This window comes from Haliotis asinina, chromosome 6 (genome assembly GCF_037392515.1).
Source record: "Haliotis asinina isolate JCU_RB_2024 chromosome 6, JCU_Hal_asi_v2, whole genome shotgun sequence".
In the NCBI taxonomy this organism is placed as follows: domain Eukaryota; kingdom Metazoa; phylum Mollusca; class Gastropoda; order Lepetellida; family Haliotidae; genus Haliotis; species Haliotis asinina.
The window spans coordinates 23,347,564-23,367,808 of NC_090285.1; the positions used below are offsets into that span (position 1 = coordinate 23,347,564).

Sequence of the window (20,245 nt, forward strand, 5' to 3'; positions counted from 1 at the left end):
AATCCCAAGGTCTAGCATTTCACCTTTTCTCAGCCTCAGTTAATTAACACTGATTAGTCCTGATAACTAGCAGCAAGCCAGTCTCACAACTGTCCCAAACATAGCGATGCCGCCATTCTCCAAACACAACACCATCATCCTGGATGGCTATAGTTTCCACAGGTCCATGTCTGGGTGCATGTACCAGTGCTGCACTAGAATATGGTCCAGGTACAATACAAGGTGGGAGGCGTGTGTCAACACTAGTGAGACCGCTGTGGCAGTGTGGAGAGGGGGGTTTGTTGACACGGATCACTCCCCTACCTGTTATAGCCCTATATATCTCTACTTGACCTGCCATGTAATCTGGTCCTTAAGACAAATCCACTGGATACACACCTATCCAAAGCATAAACACTTACATAAGTTATCATAGATTATTCAGGGATGACATGCTGTGAGAAATGCATGTGTGACACACTCAGTGGGTTGATTCATATCTGGCTTTGTGATTTGTAACTTTGCGTAAGCTTAGTTATGATTTCAAATGATAAGAATGCAACAATAGGTTAGAGTACAAAACACTTAATAATTAGTCATACCAGTCAAAGCATATAATTGTGAATAAAACTGGTGTCTTTCTGATCAAGATCAACTTGATCTTAGTTTAGTCGCTTCATTTTAGTTTTAACTTACATATCATGAAATTAACACAATTCCTATCAGGAATGTGAGTATGTCGTTATCACTTATGGTCCAGTTTTTAAAGCTCATTTATTAGAACCTTGACAATCTCAACAACCATTAACAAAATATGATATGACTTATAAAAAAATAAATAAACAAAAACATCCCTCAGCACTATGGTGTTGTCTTGGGACATGGTTTAGAGGCAGGAACCAAGTAAGCAGGTGTCACATACATCTAATTTTAGCTTCATAACTGTACTCAATAAGGTCAGTATTGATGGGTGTTGAAAAATTAAGTGTAGGATAAAACATGTCTGAAAGTTTTTATGGATTAACTCATAACTGGAGGGATAAAACTGAGGGGCATAAGCAACAAGACTTTGCACCAAGGGTTATGGGTTTTAAAACTCATAAAAACCCAAAGGAACATGTTTTATCTCACTTATTAACAAACATCATTCATTAAAGTGTATTATAGAGTTTTTGATAACTGAAAAACAATTGGCTTCAGTATACCAAGTTGAGTGGTACAGTGAGGTGATCTTTCAAAGTCTCAACCAGCGCATGTTATGCATGTGCATTGAACAGAGAATCATGTGGTGTTCTGTCTCAGTTTTGTTCGATAGCGGTTTTAGCAGATGGTGAAAATGAAAGACGAAGATGATAATGTCTTCATTACTCAATCTTTGTTTAGACTGGTCAGTGGTGAAAACGAGACAGTAGATGATGATTTTAAGTACCATTTTGGAAAGCCTCTTACCCGGAGAGAAGAACCCCACAAAACACTAAAATCTGAGTCCCAAAATCAACAAGGTACTAAACCAACTCCTGGCAATTGGTTCATAAAATATCCAGATGGGCACAACACACTACAGGGCACTATCAAGCAATTGTGTGAAGCAAGTGGGAAAAGAGGCAAAACCAATCACTCCATGTGAGCTATGGGGGCCATGCGACTAGCCCAGGGAAATGCGGAAGAGCTGCTGACCTACAATGTAACAGGTTCATTAATAACATTTGTAAAAACTATGGAGGACCATGTGATCCTCTTGCCGCAATCTGCTAAAAACAATTGGTCTTCTTAATCACAATATCATCCTTTTATCATCAAATATATGTGTCAATTGCAACAGACTTTTCTCTTTATAATCTCTGTGTATGCATCAGTGTGGTAAAATAATATATTCCCAACAACTTGTGTAGGATAAAACAATTTAATAGTCACATTATATGTTCAGAACACACAAAACGCTGCAATGAAGCGGAAACCTCGTAAAATTGTTCTTTGAAAGTATATACATAGCTTACAGAATGGCGAAGCGAGGCTGTAAGGACCTGTAAGCATCTGTCTGAGGTTGTGTTGACTCTCCTTACAAAACGGACACGCACAACATCTAACACCATGCCCACTAAAGCGATTGAAGCTCGATTGAAGGTTTATAAGTGTTAACAGAAAACAATATATTACATTTACCATTTTGATTTTATGTGTGCTCCTGTGAGGATTACATTTCATTAATAGAAAAGCTGTCTTTTGAAATATTCGTCTACTCTTCCTGCAATCAATCCTGCTACACGTGATGCCTCTGGTATGTAATTGTAACACTGAATTAAAGGAGTCACCATACAGAAGGATAACAATACATTTATAAGGGTGAACAACTTCTTTACTGCAATGAGAGTGATGTTTCAGTGTAGATTGTAACACAGTTATTAAGCAAGTAAGTGATCACAGACAGCTGCCATATAGATGGAACATTCACAAGTGTGGTGGAAAAATAAAATCACTTACTCACACACACAATATGCCCACACAATCTTCATTTTGGTCAAACTCAGGAACAGAAATTCAGACAGGTCACATCTTGTTGCCACCCAATCCTCAGTTTAGGGGACCTCTGTACCAGTAATTCTCCAATACAACAATATTCAGACAGTGTTAAAGGAGGTTAAAGAATCCAGATGTATCCACAACTGTATCATATCAGTGTATGTGGTACCAAATTTAAATGTTCAGATTCACTCTGCATGACGATGAAAAGCACTCAAATGTCAAACTTACTTCAAGAACAGCAGAGGATGTCAAACACCACAAGCTTCCAGCCAGTGTTACAGTCACCTACCTTTAGCCCTAACATACTACACTGACTGAATTAAATGTTTTACTATCTTATCATCTGAATCACAAAGATGTACACCATGCTGTGGTATTATCAGCTTATGGTCATGCAGAAAACTGAGAAGTGAGACTGATAGTGTGTAATATCTGATAACAATAGTACACACTATATATAGTTATACTATTTTTGGAACTGCATGCATTTTGTGTGTGTGAAAAGCAGATTGTTCATAATCTTATTTATTTACATTAACCAGAGTTCAAAATTATACAAAGCAAATGTTCTTGTCAAAACACTAATGTGAAATTTATGGGGTCCCTGAATTAGAGACAAAATTTCCAAACCACGCAGACCCTGGTCCCCATTAGGTAATATTGCTGCTGGTTGTACTATTCTCGCTGGTAATGCAACGGTGTCAACACTGAGATTCGTACAGGTTTAGAGCTGACAGTTACAACTATACTCTGTCAGAGGTAGACAGACACCTGATTATCTCAGTAACAACAAAAATGGCATTTTACAAATGAACAGATAGTCTATGGTGAACTCTAATTACTGCAGTGAAATTCAGAAAATGTTGACATAAAACTTCTAACCATAAATGACCAGCTGTTTCCTTTCATGAAATAGTGAACCACATTTCCTAATTCTTTGTGAAAGTTAAGGTATACAAATAGGTATGATTTAAAACTGATTACAATATGAAAAAACTACTTGAATAACAACAAACAAGCATGACTTTTTCAACAATGAACAATGTACAAATAACGAAGAGATAATGACATGGGAAGAGATGAATGGTTTAAATACCGTCTTCACATTATTTAATTCTTACAGCTTCATCACCTCTAATACTCAGTAAAGTGATCTAGAATGTAGATGTATCATAAACAAGACTGAATATCAGTGTCAGTGGGCCATCATGTAGTGTTGGAAGCACCCATACAATATCTCATATATGCAGTTTTATTTTTCACCATAAAATGCAAAGACAAGACATATTTAACCCATCTTGTGACTGAAGGAACCTACCTGTTGATCACACATTCATGTTGACATAATACTGGCTAACATGCCCTGTATTAGATGGAGTATGTATTGGCATAGGCAGTAATAGTGAAGTATCTGCTACAGAACCGCAAGGACTACACATACAGTAGGGTTGTGTGATTCTCTTTGAGGTGTTTGACAGTCCAATTCTAAGTTTCAGATCAGTGAAACTACATCATATATTCATAGAAAGGAACACACAAAAGTGCAAGGGTTCCTATACACTTTTCAAGGTCTCTTATCATGCTTTATATTGCACTGTGGGTGACAAAATGGAAAGAAATAAAGGAACACTTGCCTAATTGCTTACCCTCCTTCATGCATTTCCTTGAGTGTATATAGGATGGTCTCATTAGCCTATATCTGCATCACTGTGGTATACTTACTGACCAACTGGTAAATCTACGTACAGATATTCCAACACTTACCTTGCTCTCATAGTCTGTTATCTGTGCCAGTAAACTTGTATTTTCTCTTTCCACCTGGTTCAGTCTGTTTTCTAGCTCCTTCCTCTTGTCTTGGTATTTAGTTAGGGTCATCTTCAATTCTTCATTTTCCTCCTGTGTCTCTGAGCGGAGGTCAACCAGTTCTTGAAGGCTGGAAAAATACAGTGAAAATGCTGACATGCATGGTATAATAATTGTATCAGTGCTAATCAACTAGTATAAATGAAACTGTTACTTGAAGAGAGCTTAGGGTAGTGGGGTAGCCTAATGGTTAAAGTGTTTGCTTGCCACGCCAAAGACCCTGGTTCAATCCCCCACATAGACACCATGTGTGAAGGCCATTTCTGGTGTCCCAACCATAATGTTGCTGGGTTATACCCAAAAGTGGCCTAAACCTAAATTCACTGCATAAGGGTGTTGATGTATACCCACCTCTTTATTTTCTTCTTTGTGATGACATAGTCTTGGTTCATGGTGTTCATACTCTCTTCCTGGGCCTCCAGCTGCAGCTGTAGCTTGACATTGTCCTCAACCAGCTTCCGGTTCTGGTGCTGTAGGTCTCCCACTCGACTTGTCAGCTCACTGATCTCGCTAGGGGAATATGGATAACTTTTTACTACTGCTACATATATTTACTTAAATTATTTTCACATCAACCCATCTCAGTTTTGTGCTTCACATCAATGTACTATTCTGAGTGCAAAATCAGCATCATGTCAGAATGCAGCAGGGCTGCAACAATTCACCCACACCTTGATTCGATTCAATTTTCAACACTGGACCCTCAATTCAAATGGAAACTAAGGTGTCAGATTTAATTTTCAATGAAATAAATCAAACCGTATAGTTGTAGCTCTAGAATGCAGATGTAATAATCTCCAAATCACTTCACACCCACATGGTCGGTTGAACTGAAGTCATTCTGCAATCTTGACACAATCATAGACTGAATGAATTTGATGAAAGATTTATGCTCAAATGTGATAACGTGTTCTATCTATCTGTTGTATCTGTATCTATGTGATAGTCATAAAATCACTACCCTATCCTGTAAACCAAAGCTACAATGTATGTGAATGACAGTGATAATGTCTTGCAGTGACTTGTGGACAAAAGATACTGATCATGTCTTACATCATCTCACCAAAATATAGGATTTGGGTTGAGTAACATGATGATAGAATGAAGTAGGACAAGTGTTATGTAACCAAACTACTCTGCTGATTTGATCATAATACAGATCTAGTAGTTGATGGGTAAAAAAGAGACAACTCCTCTATCAGTTCATGTCTTTCTGTCCTGCCATGCAACACTGCATTCTAAAACTTCTTCAGCGCAGATGATCCCGAGGGCAGCATATTTTCCTGATTCTGTTCGTATGGGAAGAGTGAGTGAGTGAGTGAGTTTAGTTTTACGCCGCACTCAGCAATATTACAGCTATATGGCGGCGGTCTGTAAATAATCGAGTCTGGACCAGACAATCCAGTGATCAACAACATGAGCATCGATCTGCGCATTTGGGAACTGATGACACGCGTCAACCAAGTCAGCGAGCCTGACCACCCGATCCCGTTAGTCGAATCTTACGACAAGCTGCCGTATGGGAAGAGAAGCAACACCACCCTAAGGAATTAATCTGGACCAGACAAACAAGTGACTAAGCATTATCAACAGTCTACCCAAACAACTATCAATAAAGGTGCTAAGCCTGATCTATCAATCCTGTATTATCAAGCATTTTTCCGTTGCATAACAGTAAGTGCTTCTTGAGCTGGTTTACCTTTCAAAATGCCTGGTACTTGTATCAAGAGAAGATGCATCCAGGACTGAAGCTGACAAATTTGCATCTGGAAAAGTGAGTGAATGAGTGTGTGAGTGAGTGAGTGAGTGAGTGAGTAAAGTGAGTGTGTGAGTGAGTGAGGTTTTACTCCACTTTCAGCAATATCAAAGCAGAACACACATTAAGGGGACTGCACACACTGTACCCATGTGATGAAATGAACCCAGGTCTTTGGTGTGACAAACCAACACTTTAGCCTTTAGGCTATTCCAATGCACAAGGTAAAGGAAAACCTCTCATGTAAGCTCTTACAACACTCTGACATAAGCAGACAATTCATACCATTTTTGTATTTACTTTATCATTTAACCACTCTCCAAGCACCTATAGCCTGGTGTTATCCTGAAATATTATTTTTCCTCAGAAGTTTTAACAAGAGGTTCTATGAAATGCAATGAGATTATTTGAAAATGAAATTTCTCTCTTACTTATTGCATGTTACAAGTTTGTAAGAGAGGAGTCCCAAATATACAAGATACATATTTTACATCTCAACATAGTTGATTGAAGTTGTAATGTAACAGAACTGAGTGAAGCACCTGTAAATTATTTTGAAAATTTATATTGAAGCACTTGGGTTCTCTGTATACAGAATTATCACTGTACTGATTAAATCAGGCCTCTTGAGACAAATTTTATTAAACAAGAACACTGCACTGTCATATCAATAAGACAGCATAGCATGGGAACATATTCATTGGTTTTACAACAAATGGAAATTTAAATCCTGACAGCTGGGATGCATCACTGGACAGAATCAAATCTAATCTTGAAATAATAGAATATAAGCTATCTTGAAAGTACTTTGAAATATATGAAAAACAATTGTCATTCTTCTTCAAACTCATGTGTATCTTGCTGACATAATTTCAAAGTACAAAATTTTTATCACTGTGTAATATTACCTTCCATTTGGCTTGAATCATTGTCCTGGCTGAGGAATGATTGAAAATTGTCTGGATAGAACAAAGTGTTCTTTTGTCTCCTTAGGGGATTGTGAGGCATGAGTTCTTCTGAGACACTATTTCCGCTGAAATAAAGTTGAAATGAATGATTTTAATTCAGAACTGGAGAACTTACAAGCCCCTGAACAAAAACAAAATGACCAACTCTTTCCACTGTCATACATAACCATATCAAACATGAAAATGAACAAGTGCTTGGGTCTTTGAATGTCATTTAGAAGTGAAAATACATAAGAATGAAGATTTTTATGGATATCAACTTCTTTATGAGAGAACACAACGTTTCGGAGTTAATGCTCCTCCAGTAAGCATTAACTCCGAAACGTTGTGTTCTCTCATAAAGAAGTTGATATCCATAAAAATCTTCATTCTTATGAACAAGTGCTTGTCATGACTGTAATATTAAAAGACGAAGACTTGATAAATGAAAGGGGTGACTGTTGTTTTCCAAGATCCTATAACATTCTGCATCTAATTCTGCATCCAAGTTTGAATCATATACATTCAGTAACGCTTACATTGTTATTACCACAACTAAATCTGGACATCTGTTACAGAAGAAATATTATATTTCATATTCACTGCTGCTACTTTAACGAGGGAGCATAACCTTCTTACAATGTAAGTTTCACAAGTACTATATTTTTACTGAAAGTCTATTGTTACATGACTAACAAGTTTCAAATGGTCATTTATTTATTGAACTCAAATATATAGTTTCAGTGGATGATATTTTTCTCTGACTGGTGACAAGTCTGCTTTCGAAATGATACAAATAAGGGTCCAACTGCTCATTTTCTTATTAGTTCCCAATTCACTGTGCGCTGTGACAATTTTCGACATGTATAGACAAGTTGACATTATGCCCTCCTGTAGGCATTGACAAATGATTGTTTAGAACAGAATACCTTTAACTGAAGGATGCTTTGCAGTGATTGTTAGGATAGAACAACATTGATTGTTTAATCTTAAAGTGCAATATGAATTGACATAAAGGTAGATATACTAAGTGGTAAAATGCCATGAAAAATCATTACACTGTCACAGCATTTCCTACGTCAGAGCATCTGTGGGACATTCTCAGGTGGAGAGTATACATCAGACACCCACCAAAATGGCCCCAATAGATGATATCAGATGGAGAGTCACAGTACACCACATATCCACCAACATTTTCCCAATAGAGCATCTGTGGGATGTTCTCAGGTGGAGAGTATACATCAGAAACCCACCGAAAGCCCCAATAGATGATACCAGATGGAAAGTGTACACCATATATCCACCAACATGTTCCCAATAGAGCATCTGTGGGATGTTTTCAGGTGGACAGTATGCCACAGACTTTGCATGCTCAGAATGGTGGTTAATATCAATGTATGCATCTGGACTAAACACATGCACATTCATTCCCCCCCAAAATTTTTTAGACATTTATTACTATTACACCTTCACTATCATTTCATCTGTTCTGTTGCTGCTTTTGTATTAGCCACTTAATCTAAACCTGAGTTCTGAAAAGACAATTATCTTATCTTCCCTTCACATTAAAAGTAAGTTTTATCAGCAACAAGAATAAAATAGCTATTTAAACAGCATTACATCATTTTATTGCAAACTCTAGAAAATTACATACCTTCACACAAATATTTCAAAAGGATTTGTACTATGTGGCTGTTTATTTACACTGGTAAACATATGGAATTTGAATACCTACATCAAAGAAGATGGCTGATAAACACTTAAGATGTTTTGTTTCTTAGAATATAACTGTTGAACGATTGAAATCTTTTCTCTTGGAAACCTGAACAACAATAATCCATACATGGAATTTTACTCACCCAGGGGAACTAAAATTTGCAGGGAATTGAATAGCTGTACTAAGAATATATGAAAAATCCAGATTTTTTTCATGACAGATTTATTCTTCTTTTTCACATAGCAAACTGACCCCAAGTGAATGTTACTTGCGTGATCAACATGACAACAGGATAAAGTGTCAAGTAACCACAGCAACACACACTGGGATTTATATGTATTCACATGGGAAACAGGTTGGAAAATGAAGCCAGGTATTATATCAATAATCATAATAATAATAATTTGTTTAAAAAATATAATTGATATTTTATACTTATCCTGACTCATGCTAATTATGCATATCTTCCTCTTCTATGCAAATGATAGCGGAACACTTGAATCCCTTGTTCCCTTGAAGAGGACATAAAAGTTCACTCATTCATGAGTTGCCTCCCTTGAGTACTTTCCAACCACAACCAAAGAGCCTTCTGTGGGGAGGTTGGAAGGGCTTGACACCATGAGTCAGGATTGGTATAAAATCTCAATTTTATCTGAAAAACTACATATATTTCCTTATCCTGAGCTCTTCATGGGAACCGCACAACAACACTTCCTTGATCCTGTTCTTCAGACTTCAGCTGTCAACTTGGGGAGACTACATCTGGTCATACTTCTCTAAGACAAGTGAATTTTAAGGATTCATGTGGATTTTACATATACTAGTATCTTCTTCTTTAGTAACTAGGTATATATAACAACTAATAAATGAGCTGCAACTCATACAGAGTCTTCATCACTCATACCAGTCTGGTCTAAGTGGTGTGCATGGACGCTCAACCCAAACTCTCCAGAGTGAAGGTTATCAGCAAGTCAGCATGATAAAAAGTGAGATTTCTAACTCAGCGCATTTGTTGAACCTTTAGTTGCTATGATACATCAAGTGGCCCATACTGGTGAAAGCCAGAGCCGTTTTTGGTGGTGATGTCTCTGAGGTAGTCATCAGCACACACTCATGACTGCGTTTGACTTCCAAAAGCAGCCCTCCAATATCAATGATATTGGCTGTTTCCTTTCAGAGCCAGTCTGGATGCCAGTGCTGGGAGGATGCCAGGTTCAAGTCCAGCTGCTTGTAGGCCATAAGTGTAACAACTCTCATCCAAAACGATAATGTTGTTGAGACTTTGTCTCTGTAGACAAGGGGATGAATAGACACTGAATTTTCTTCTCCTTGTTTTAGTCTTTTGAAGATATATCTTCAGGGTTCTGACAGGACACAAGGATAAGACTTGGGTGTCCACTAGTCTGAGGATTGTAGATAGTGCTGGGGAATAGAACTGTCTGTCCAGTTGGCCAGGTGAATGATTCTTTGCCATGAAGTCCCATCTAAGTCCTAGATGCACTGCAGCATGGTGTCCTGTGTCAAATCCAGTTCGTCCCAAGTCTAGAGCATATGTCTCAGACATCCTTAGCTGCTATTGGATAGGGCAAGGAGGAAGAGAGTTTTCTGTGTGAGCAGTAGACTAACAGCTAGTCTCTGAAATGAACATATTTTACTGAAAAAATGTTCATAGTGAAAAAAAAAATATTATAATGAAATGGAGCCCTGAGACTTTCTTCATTTTCCTGAAACTAAGGAAATCTAGACTTGCCACATTTCTAGACTTTCTTGGATATATATACTTCAGGGTCTGTACAACAGACTATGTGAGCAGCTCAAAGGTCGTTAATTTGCGCTAGTGGTTTGTAGACATCACTCAATTTCTTTTGCTGGTATTACAGCTTGGAGGAGTGTAGCAGAGTGAGTAGTTCTGGCACTTTCAGCTTGATACCCATCTTCAGTGTGATGACTGTACTGATCAATGCCAGATATGTAGATTGTATCGAGCCTTTGAATTGTCTCATATGTCTAAGGTGACATTGATAATCTGCCACTTGAGGATGAGACGCTTTCATTGCTGTGAAGCCTTTCCACCATGCATATTGTTCAAATCCCTGCCACGTGTTGTCATGCAAGTTGCGAGTTGATCTGCAGGGAGCTAAGGTTGATGCTTTCACTAATCTGGTGGAGTATTCTCTTTTCTTCAAGCAAGTCTTGATATGGTCCAAATGTGTAGGTGGAATGTGAGCGGGTTTCCATGAGCTTGCTTGGTATGCAGATGTACAAGCAGGTTTGGCTACTCTGATAGTTTCATTGTGGACTTTCAAATTTTTGTATTAGATCTAGGAACCTGACTCTCACTGGCCAGTTGGGCGTGTTTCCTGTCAGTTTTTATGCATATTTACCATTTAAAATTTTGTAAAATCAAATACTTTCTTAACAAATGACTAGTTCAAACTAAAAGTCAAGTAAGTTCTCTGCAAGAGTCTGTGTCAGTGAGTTGATATTGAAATAACTCATTATCAGAGATTACTGTAAAGAAAGAACAAACTTGTCTTCTATGTTATCATTGTAATATAAAAAATGCATATTGTAAACATTTGTCTTTTCATGCTACGTTTTCAAGCAACCCATTTTCCAAGCAGTAATTCAAACTGTTTCTGCAAAGTTACTTCCTTAGGAATTAAAATCAGTTATAAACAGAAAAACATACATTTTGGATGACTGCAATTTTCTGTCTCTATTGAAATAACATCTTACCTTTTACTCTGTCGGACTTGCTGAATCCACTTGTTGATGCACTTACGATAAGTGAGCAGATCAATAGCTATGTCTGAAGCATGTGGATCCAACATCTCAGACAGGTTTGCTATCGCTGCTATGGACTGAAATATACACAGTATCCTAGAAGCTGAAAGAACTTGTGACAAACACATCCATTATAACGTCTACAAAGCTGGATATGCCAAGTTTTCAGCCTCTTGTAACACCTTGCCCGTCATACTTCATCTTAAGCCACCCAGCAGGCAAAAGATGTGTACTACATGAGGTTTAAATCTGGTGTAGATGTAAAACAAAGTACCCATTTCAATGTCTATGCTTAGAGGTTGATTCAATGTTTAATAGATGTCTAAATATCGTCCAGCATTTTCTTAATTTTTTTGTTATTAATTATTTTACATTCCTTCTTGAAACATGTTTTCAGCACACTAAATGTGCATCAGGCGACGTTTATAAAGTTACATGTGTACAATTAAGGAACTTCATGGTTTTGCAATATTTTGTGGATATGAGAGTTTTACGTATGAAATTCAGTATATATGTATGTATGGAGTAAGAACTCAGTATGTATGGTCAGATTGTTTCCATTAGCCACAGTGGCGGAGCAGCAAACTGTGTGCTGGTCATTAGATTCCTAACTCTTTAAGGTGTGTGTTTGAATCCCTAATTGGACTCAACCCCAAAACAGACCCAGCATCTGTTTTTAACTTAGAAGCATAATCCCAAATATATAATGCATTACATTTGGCCGCTTTCTAAATGACTTTGTGTGTTAAAAATCTCACTAGAGCTCTAAATAACAATGTCTCCTTATGTATGATTTTGCCCTGTGAAGGTCTGAGTTTGAATTAATTTTCAGTAGCCCATGCTTGTTGTAAGAGGCGACTAATGGAATGAGTGGTCAAAGCTTGCATACTTGGTTTACAGACCACCGCCATATGGTTGGAATATTGCTGAAAGCAATGTAAAATTTAATTCACTATTTACTGTTTCAAAATTTTAAATTATATTTGAATAATGTACATTGACAATAAATGTTGAAACTTGCTTTGTCGTTCCAAACATCTTTCTATTGAAGTGAGGTTTTGCAAAACTGGTACAAATTAGGCAGAATAAAGATGCCATCATATTGTTCACTTAATAAATTTCTTTTGTATTCATTTACAAACATGTGTTTTGTTGTCAATAACTAATTACTTGTAAAGGCATAATTGCACACACCCTCCCTTACATGTACATGACTGCAATTCTGTTATATATTATAGTGAGTGAGTTTAGTTTTACGCCGCACTCAGCAATATTCCAGCTATATGGCTGCGGTCTGTAAATAATCGAGTCCAGACCAGACAATCCAGTGATCAACAACATGAGCATCGATCTGCGCAAATGGGAACCGATGACATGTCAACCAAGTCAGCGAGCCTGACCACTCGATCCTGTTAGTCGCCTCTTATGACAAGCATAGTTGCCTTTTGTGGCAAGCATGGGTTGCTGAAGGCCTGTTCTACCAGGGGTTTTGTATATTATAACTAACAGCATCAGTGGGTATCTAAAGCAGGTATTTATGCCCCATTATATCAAATTTTACTTCGAAAAGTGTGAGTATTACTTTATTATACCACTGTATCCATTTTGGTATTGTAACTTGAATCCAGATGGAGATGAATCAACATTGCAACACATAATGCTAATAGGGGGCAGACAACTTCTTTATGCACCCATACACATAAAGGTTGAACCTCTTTTAAACATTTAGATGAAGTCTATCTTTAGATGTTTAAACCATGCCTAGGCTTAAAAAATGTCTTCTAGACTTTCATTTTAAACTATATTTAGATATCTTTTCAAAGTCTTGTGTAGACGTCATTCAGACGCCTATTAGACATTGATGTGCCTGCTCGGCATGCTTCTTATTCATGTGGCTACCTAAGACAATAGCTTGATGTGTTTGAACAAAGTGTTACAAGAGGTTGAAAACTTTGCACTAGCCTGTTTCCATTGTATCTCCAAAAGGAAAGGGAAAGTACATAACATAAGACAGGATAAGTTTAATACATGCATGCAGCATCCATCCAACCATCCACCCCACCCCACCCACACTCACATACCCTAACACACACACACGCGCGTGCACGCATGCACGCACGCACGCACGCACGCAAAAAAAACAACGAACAAACAAAAAAACAGTGAGCAAGTATGATTTTATGCTTTTAGCAATATTTCAGCAACATCACAGCAGGAACACCAGAAATGGCCTTCATATTGAACCCATGTGTAGAATCGAACAGCTTGATGATATGCACATGTGAACATTCCACATTCAAGCGTATGCAGTCTGCTATAAAAACATGGTTTTGATTTTCAGAACTAAAAATTAATTAGGATAATGAAGAGTAGATGGCAATAGCTATGTGGTCATCATGATAAATATAAATAATTCTTAAGTTTGGTTAGCAATGATTATTTTTTACATTAGTCGAGTCAAGCTCCACAAAGTAAACATACTTGTACTAAAGCACATACTATCAAAATGGTCACAAGGAATTAATGCCTCCCAATCACCATGCACACAGAGACTAGCCAAATTCTTAAGAACTGGAGACATCTAGGAGTGAATGTAGTTTCATGAAACTCCATAATATTCCTGATACAATTGAGTTGTGGTAAATCTTTTCACAAGCACCCTAAACAATTCAACTTGATTGAGGACCAATGATTTACCATGAACTGCTGATACAAACACTTGATGTCACATAAGAACATATGTGCTGCTGATCCATCAACATACCTGTTTGTCTTGACCAGCTGTTGAAGTAAGGTATCTGATCAGTCTAGACACACACACCCTTCCATTTTTGTTGACATCACACTTGTAAAATAATCCATCAATCAAATCTTCCTCAGGTATGAGGCGTGTTACAGTGTCCGTTGACATGTTTGTTGACATGTTTATCTTCAACGTGGTTAGTAAGTCCCTTCAGCTCCAGCTACTATCTTCATTATGGTGTGCCTGTGGTCAAGAAAATATTCTTGACTTTCAAATTTGGCAAATCAAAATAGTCCATGGTAAATTGAATTCAAGCTCTCCATCAGATATAAGTGTAATATGCAAATAGGAACATACAATAACCTTTCTTACAGTTCAAAACTGACCGTTTTCACATAAGCATTCATTTTGGTTATTGAAGTACAGTCTGTTCACTCATTCTTTTGACAACACAACAAAGCACAGAATACCACTAACTTTTCTAACTCTTAAAGATTATTGCCAAATAGAATTTGGGATTATAACTAGTCAACATGTTCCAGTGAAAAATCATGATGGAAATCCTACAGTACAAGCAAAACAAGGTTGATCTAGACCTAAACCATGCTTATCACAATTTTGGATACCGCTGGATGAAAGGTTTTTTGACGTTACTCTTTTTCGGAAGACTGTGTTTACTTCAGCTTTGAGGAGGTGGGTTGTGTTTGGTTGAACACAGAAAGGGAGATAACTTGACGTTACGAACGTCAACCTTTATCGTTACGTCAATAGTTCTGCATGGAAACCTATTCTGCAAGTAACTCAAACGAAAAGCATACCACTGTTTCAATACTGCATAGATTCCCAAGTATATAGAACTGTTGCGTGCTTATGGGTTTACGCACGAATGGTATTGATGTTGACACGCCCACAAGGCACCGAAACGATTGGTCGTCTGCCTCCAGACGGCACTTTTTCCCAAACCGTACATTGATAAGAACTATTAAATCTATCATTCCAAACCTAATATTCGATTTAAAAACGAATAACCCATTACTTTTTGGCAGATTCCTTTTTAGGAAGGTATCTGTAACAACATTCACTTTGTTTACCCATTTTGCTTGAAAGACCCGCTTGTGATTTCGTGTCATAGCTGCCTAAAACTTATGCATGAATTATACAAATAAAATTTGCCTTATGATGTTTTTCTGTTTATCAATTAATTAATTATTATGAAGTAATATGTAACATCTCTTGTCTTAGTTAGGTACTAATATCAGCAATAGAGTAAATGAAGTTTTGATTTACATTCCATTAGTTCGGACATAATATAAATAGTTGTTCCTAAACTGTATATATCTTTTTTAACAAAACCCGTCGTACATCTGAAACGGTAACGACACCAACCATGGTTCATCTACTATAATGTAATCAGCCTTACGGGATTATAGTACTCACGAGCCCCACATTTAACGGGTTAACACAAGTTTTATATTTACCAGTTTACATGTAATGTTCGGTAAATACATTTGTATTTTGTTGAGTCGGTTGACTGACACACGCGAAATGATTCACGTGATTGTGCAGTCGTTGAAATGAAGATTACGTTAAGCACTCGAGTACAGGTGAACTCAAACCAATCGGGTGGTATTATCCTCAGCGGATCCTAACGTACCCTAGGGGCGCAACCCGCTGATCGAATCGTGGCAGTCTGGTACTTTCGAAGGACTAAAGCAAGATCGTGGCGCTATATCTTATTAAACAAAGTAGATCTAAAATAGATTTTGATTACGGTATGACACAACTAACGTCGTTCGATTCTACAACAGGTGCAGTTGTCTCCCTTAAATTGACGTCGGCGCCCGCATGGGGTGAGGCTTTAAACACCCAATCCACCCTACCAGAAGTATAGTGAAGACAGAACAAATGGCTTTGGTTAAAATCTGAAATTTATGCTAAAGAATAACTATAGATCATCGTTTTAAAATCACATTCTGAAGGAGGCATTGACGACACATGACGAGTGGGGATCGACTTATGGGACAATGGTGAGGTACGAAATACCGATTTTCAGTGATATCTCAACAAATGTGTAAGATTTTTCAGGTTCTCAAGCAATTCACCTTGACACAATTAGAGTTTCAGTAGCGTGTATGGCCCCTACGTGCCCCAATGCATGCTGTGATCTGTCGCCTCATCGATGACGTCAGTTGTCTGATGACGTTTGGTAGAATCCTTTGCCATTCTTCCCCCAGGTCACGTTCCAGCTCATGTCTCTTCACAAAGGGTTGTAAGCGTCTTATAATCTGTCTGTTTTAAACATGGTCTCTCAGATGCTCTATCGGGTTCATGTCAGTTTCGCTCTATGGGGCCTGGCATTGTCGTCTTGAAACATCGTCCCTTCTGGTTGGGTTTGTAGGAATGGAAGCACAACTGGCTGTATGACTTGGTCTCGGTACTGCACAGCATTCAGGTTCCCCTGCACAATCACCAGGTCAGTCTTCTGTTCCCCACAAATACCGCCCCACACCATTATACCTTCTCCACCGAATGATTGGACTTCTCGAATGCATCCTGGAGCTAATCTTTCATCTTTACGACGATAAACTCATTCCTTGGCATCATTCTGAAACAACTTGAAGCGACTCTCGTCGGTAAACGGCACTCGGCGCCACTGTTTCACTTGTCAGACTAGAACTCTTCTTGCCCATCGTAGTTTCTGGGGTCAATGTTGTGCAGCTAAGGTCATTCCTCGGAAAGGGCGATATGCTCTGGTTCCTGCTGCACGAAGTCTACGAAGTACTGTGCGTTGGCTGATGCGATGTCCCACAGCTGTAGGGGCCGTCGCCGTCGCCGTAACCAAGCAGTTCGCAAGTGAATGGTCCGGTCTCCCCGTTGTGTTGTGAGTGGTGGTCTTCCTGTTCTGGGCCTGTCATCTGTACTTCCTGTCTGTCGGTATCGCTGCAGAGGCCTGGCTACTGTCACTACTTCTTGCAATGCGGACCTTACATGAGTGGTAAAATACTAGTGCCAGAAAAACATATGTCAAACAGCACGTGAGACACGTAACGTACTTGGTACAATCTGTTTCCTTCTCACACGAAGTTAACTCTACATAAAACTTATTTTCAGCATATTGAGGTGATATATTTGGACAAACACTACCTCGTCTGGGTGTCCTGTTTTATATAAATCGTTACATTGTCGCCCGACACACATGGAACATACAGGTAGGCGTTAAAACCTGCCAATCAGAAGGTTTAAAATAACACGTATCTATTCTAGTCATCTCTGTTTTGAAAACTAGGTAAAACCGTCATCGTAACAGGGAGATTCAAATGTCATAATCGAATAAAACATCATTTTAAAGACATATTAATAACTTTCTGTAGCACTTTTTAAGCACATGAATGTGAAGATGAACTTTTAAAGGCTCACTCTGGGTGCGTGTTGTTATACTGCCATTTCGAACAGCATCACCGTTAATAAATATCACAAGCTAAAATTATGTCTTAGTGAGAACTACCTGAGACTGGAACCTTAGCTAAGCATCTTAGTTGGGCAGTTGTTCCACAATTGTGCAGACGTATAACGGTGTACCTATGGATGGAACACGTTAACCACCAAATGGGGAAGCGTACATGCATTCACAGTCCTGACAAACCAGGAATACCTAACACTCAGCGGATCCTGGAACAACGAATTAAGGCAACTCTGGAGAGTGAATTGTTAGGAAGGAGCAGCTGTCGCCATCTCAAAAAGTACAATAACATTCTAGCTTGAAATGACACGAAAATTTCGTCAGTTCATTCACTTTATAGCAACATCAAATATTACTATAACACCACAGGCAAAGAAAATAGTCGCATTCACTTTCAGCCAGTACTCATGTTGATACTATTCACATTTTGAGTAGTGTTAATAATGTTCGTGTTCAGTTCATGAACTGTGCACCATTCATGTTATACGCATAAACACAAATCTATATGAGAACTGGTACATAATGTAGAGTTTGCGATCAATACTAATATAGAGACGGGGTCAGTATACGACTTTGTCTGAGACCAGTATATTTATACAATAACGCATTGACTTCTTCATGTGCTCAAGGTACTGTATCATTGCTGGAATACCTGTATTTAATTATAACCCTCGCTACACACCCAGAAGAAAACAAAAGACATTCGGCTATCTGCAGTCAACACTGGAACACGCAGAATTAGGAAACAGTGAGCACGTCATTATAATATCCTGCTATGAAATCGACCTTAAAGAAAAACCCCAAGCACATATTATGGGTGCAACATGAAATCATAGACAGTTCTTTACTCCATTTCGTACACTTATCTACGGAATCGAGCTTAGATAACAAAAGGTTTGCTCAAAGTTATGAAATGTCTTCACAAGAAGTGTTAGACACAAAACAAGACACAAGTGTTCACGACAACGACGGGTCGACAATTTGTGCATTAGAGCATACCTTCATTTCTGGGTCGTTTGCCTGAGCTCGTGGTGCTGAAACAATGGACAGAGGTATCCATTTTGATCGTTGTCCATCGACATCGACACATACTATCGAGGTAACCCTTCCGTCAAGCTTGTAGAGTCCCTGTCTGTAATTTAGGACATGTTGAATGTCTGACAGAGCAAACCGGCAGACGTGTTGTAGTTATGGATTATCACAGCTGGCGGCAGTTTTTTCAAAAGTCTGATCAATTTTAACAAATATTCAAAGCGACTGACACTGATGCATGTGACAGGTACAGTCATGTCTCGATGCCAATGTGGGTGTCATTGCGTTACCTGCACACCTGGCAGCTAAATATATGTAAGCGAAACCGGTTTTTCCTTGAAAATCGATGTCAGCTTCAACCACCATCGTAGATGTGAACACACCACTGGCATGTAAACTTTAGCTCATTTTGAAGTGATAATACAGAATTATAGCAAATTATATTTTTGGGTGGTTTTGGGTGTTGGGTGGGTGCGTAGGGTTGGGATGGGTAGCTTCAGGGTAGAGGGTAGTTTATGTTTCTTCAAAGTTAATTCACATCAGCTAATGAGTGTATGCGTGCTTGTGCGTGTGCGTGTGCGTGCTTGTGCGTGTGCGTGTGCGTGTGCGTGGTTTGCACGGCTGTACACATGAATGTGTACAGTTTGCTCGTTGGGGTTTCGATTCATGCCGCGATGGACTAACATAACATATCCAATCAATGATAAAATGCATCATATGGCTATGTTTTGCATGATTGCGTACAGCTCACAGTCCCTCGCCATCTAATGTAGTGAGTCCTTGACTAACAGATCAGTTACATACTTAACTTGTTTGCCGTTGTTCTAACAGCGACCTTGGACGAATGAGTGCACGAGTAATGATTTTTTGCTTTATTGCGATGCCGTTGAGGCTGCCATAATGTTAAAATACATCAAGCTATCAGTTAAACTCAACGACCGGATCCCGGCTCAGATACACTCGGGTTCGAATCCCGGTATCCCCTAATCACGACTTTATGTTTGTCAGCATCTTAAACGTCATAAACATCCCAATGTTCCTCTTAATTAGGAAACGCCAAAGATCTTAGTGAGTTTAGTTTTACGTTCTTGCAGTATTCGAGAAATAGCGTGGCGGGAGACACCAGCAATGGCCTTTACACATTGTACCCAGGTGGATTATAGAACGCGGGTCTCCGTCGTGACGAGCTAACGTTTTAACCATTAGGCTACCCCTCCGCTCCCAGTTCTGAAGAACAAAAGTGCTCCACGTCCTTATTTTGACGGGATGATGATGGTGAGAAGAAATCTGAGAAGTAAATATCATAGAGATATTTCTCACACATATGAGTTAAAGAGTTAAGATATACAAGAATACACTTTATTGTTGGGTCTGAGTGGCATCATGTTATATTGCGATAGTTGAAGATTTTCTCAGTAACATTTATAATGCGTGTGAT

General features: G+C 38.5%; 1 protein-coding gene across 1 annotated transcript in view; it reads right to left on the reverse strand.

Annotated features, from left to right (window-relative positions):
* LOC137286524 (inositol 1,4,5-triphosphate receptor associated 2-like) overlaps nucleotides 1–19,080 on the reverse strand; it is a 177,054-nt gene extending 157,974 nt beyond the window's left edge. Inside the window, exons 1-7 of the mRNA XM_067818439.1 lie at nucleotides 18,775–19,080; nucleotides 14,337–14,558; nucleotides 11,525–11,649; nucleotides 7,030–7,154; nucleotides 6,065–6,131; nucleotides 4,717–4,875; nucleotides 4,267–4,435 (exon numbers count right to left, since the gene is read on the reverse strand). Coding sequence (XP_067674540.1) covers nucleotides 4,267–4,435; nucleotides 4,717–4,875; nucleotides 6,065–6,131; nucleotides 7,030–7,154; nucleotides 11,525–11,649; nucleotides 14,337–14,495 — 804 coding nt within the window. The 5' untranslated portion in view covers nucleotides 14,496–14,558; nucleotides 18,775–19,080. The remainder of the gene's footprint in view (nucleotides 1–4,266; nucleotides 4,436–4,716; nucleotides 4,876–6,064; nucleotides 6,132–7,029; nucleotides 7,155–11,524; nucleotides 11,650–14,336; nucleotides 14,559–18,774) is intronic.
* Between the last annotated feature and the right edge of the window lie 1,165 nt (nucleotides 19,081–20,245).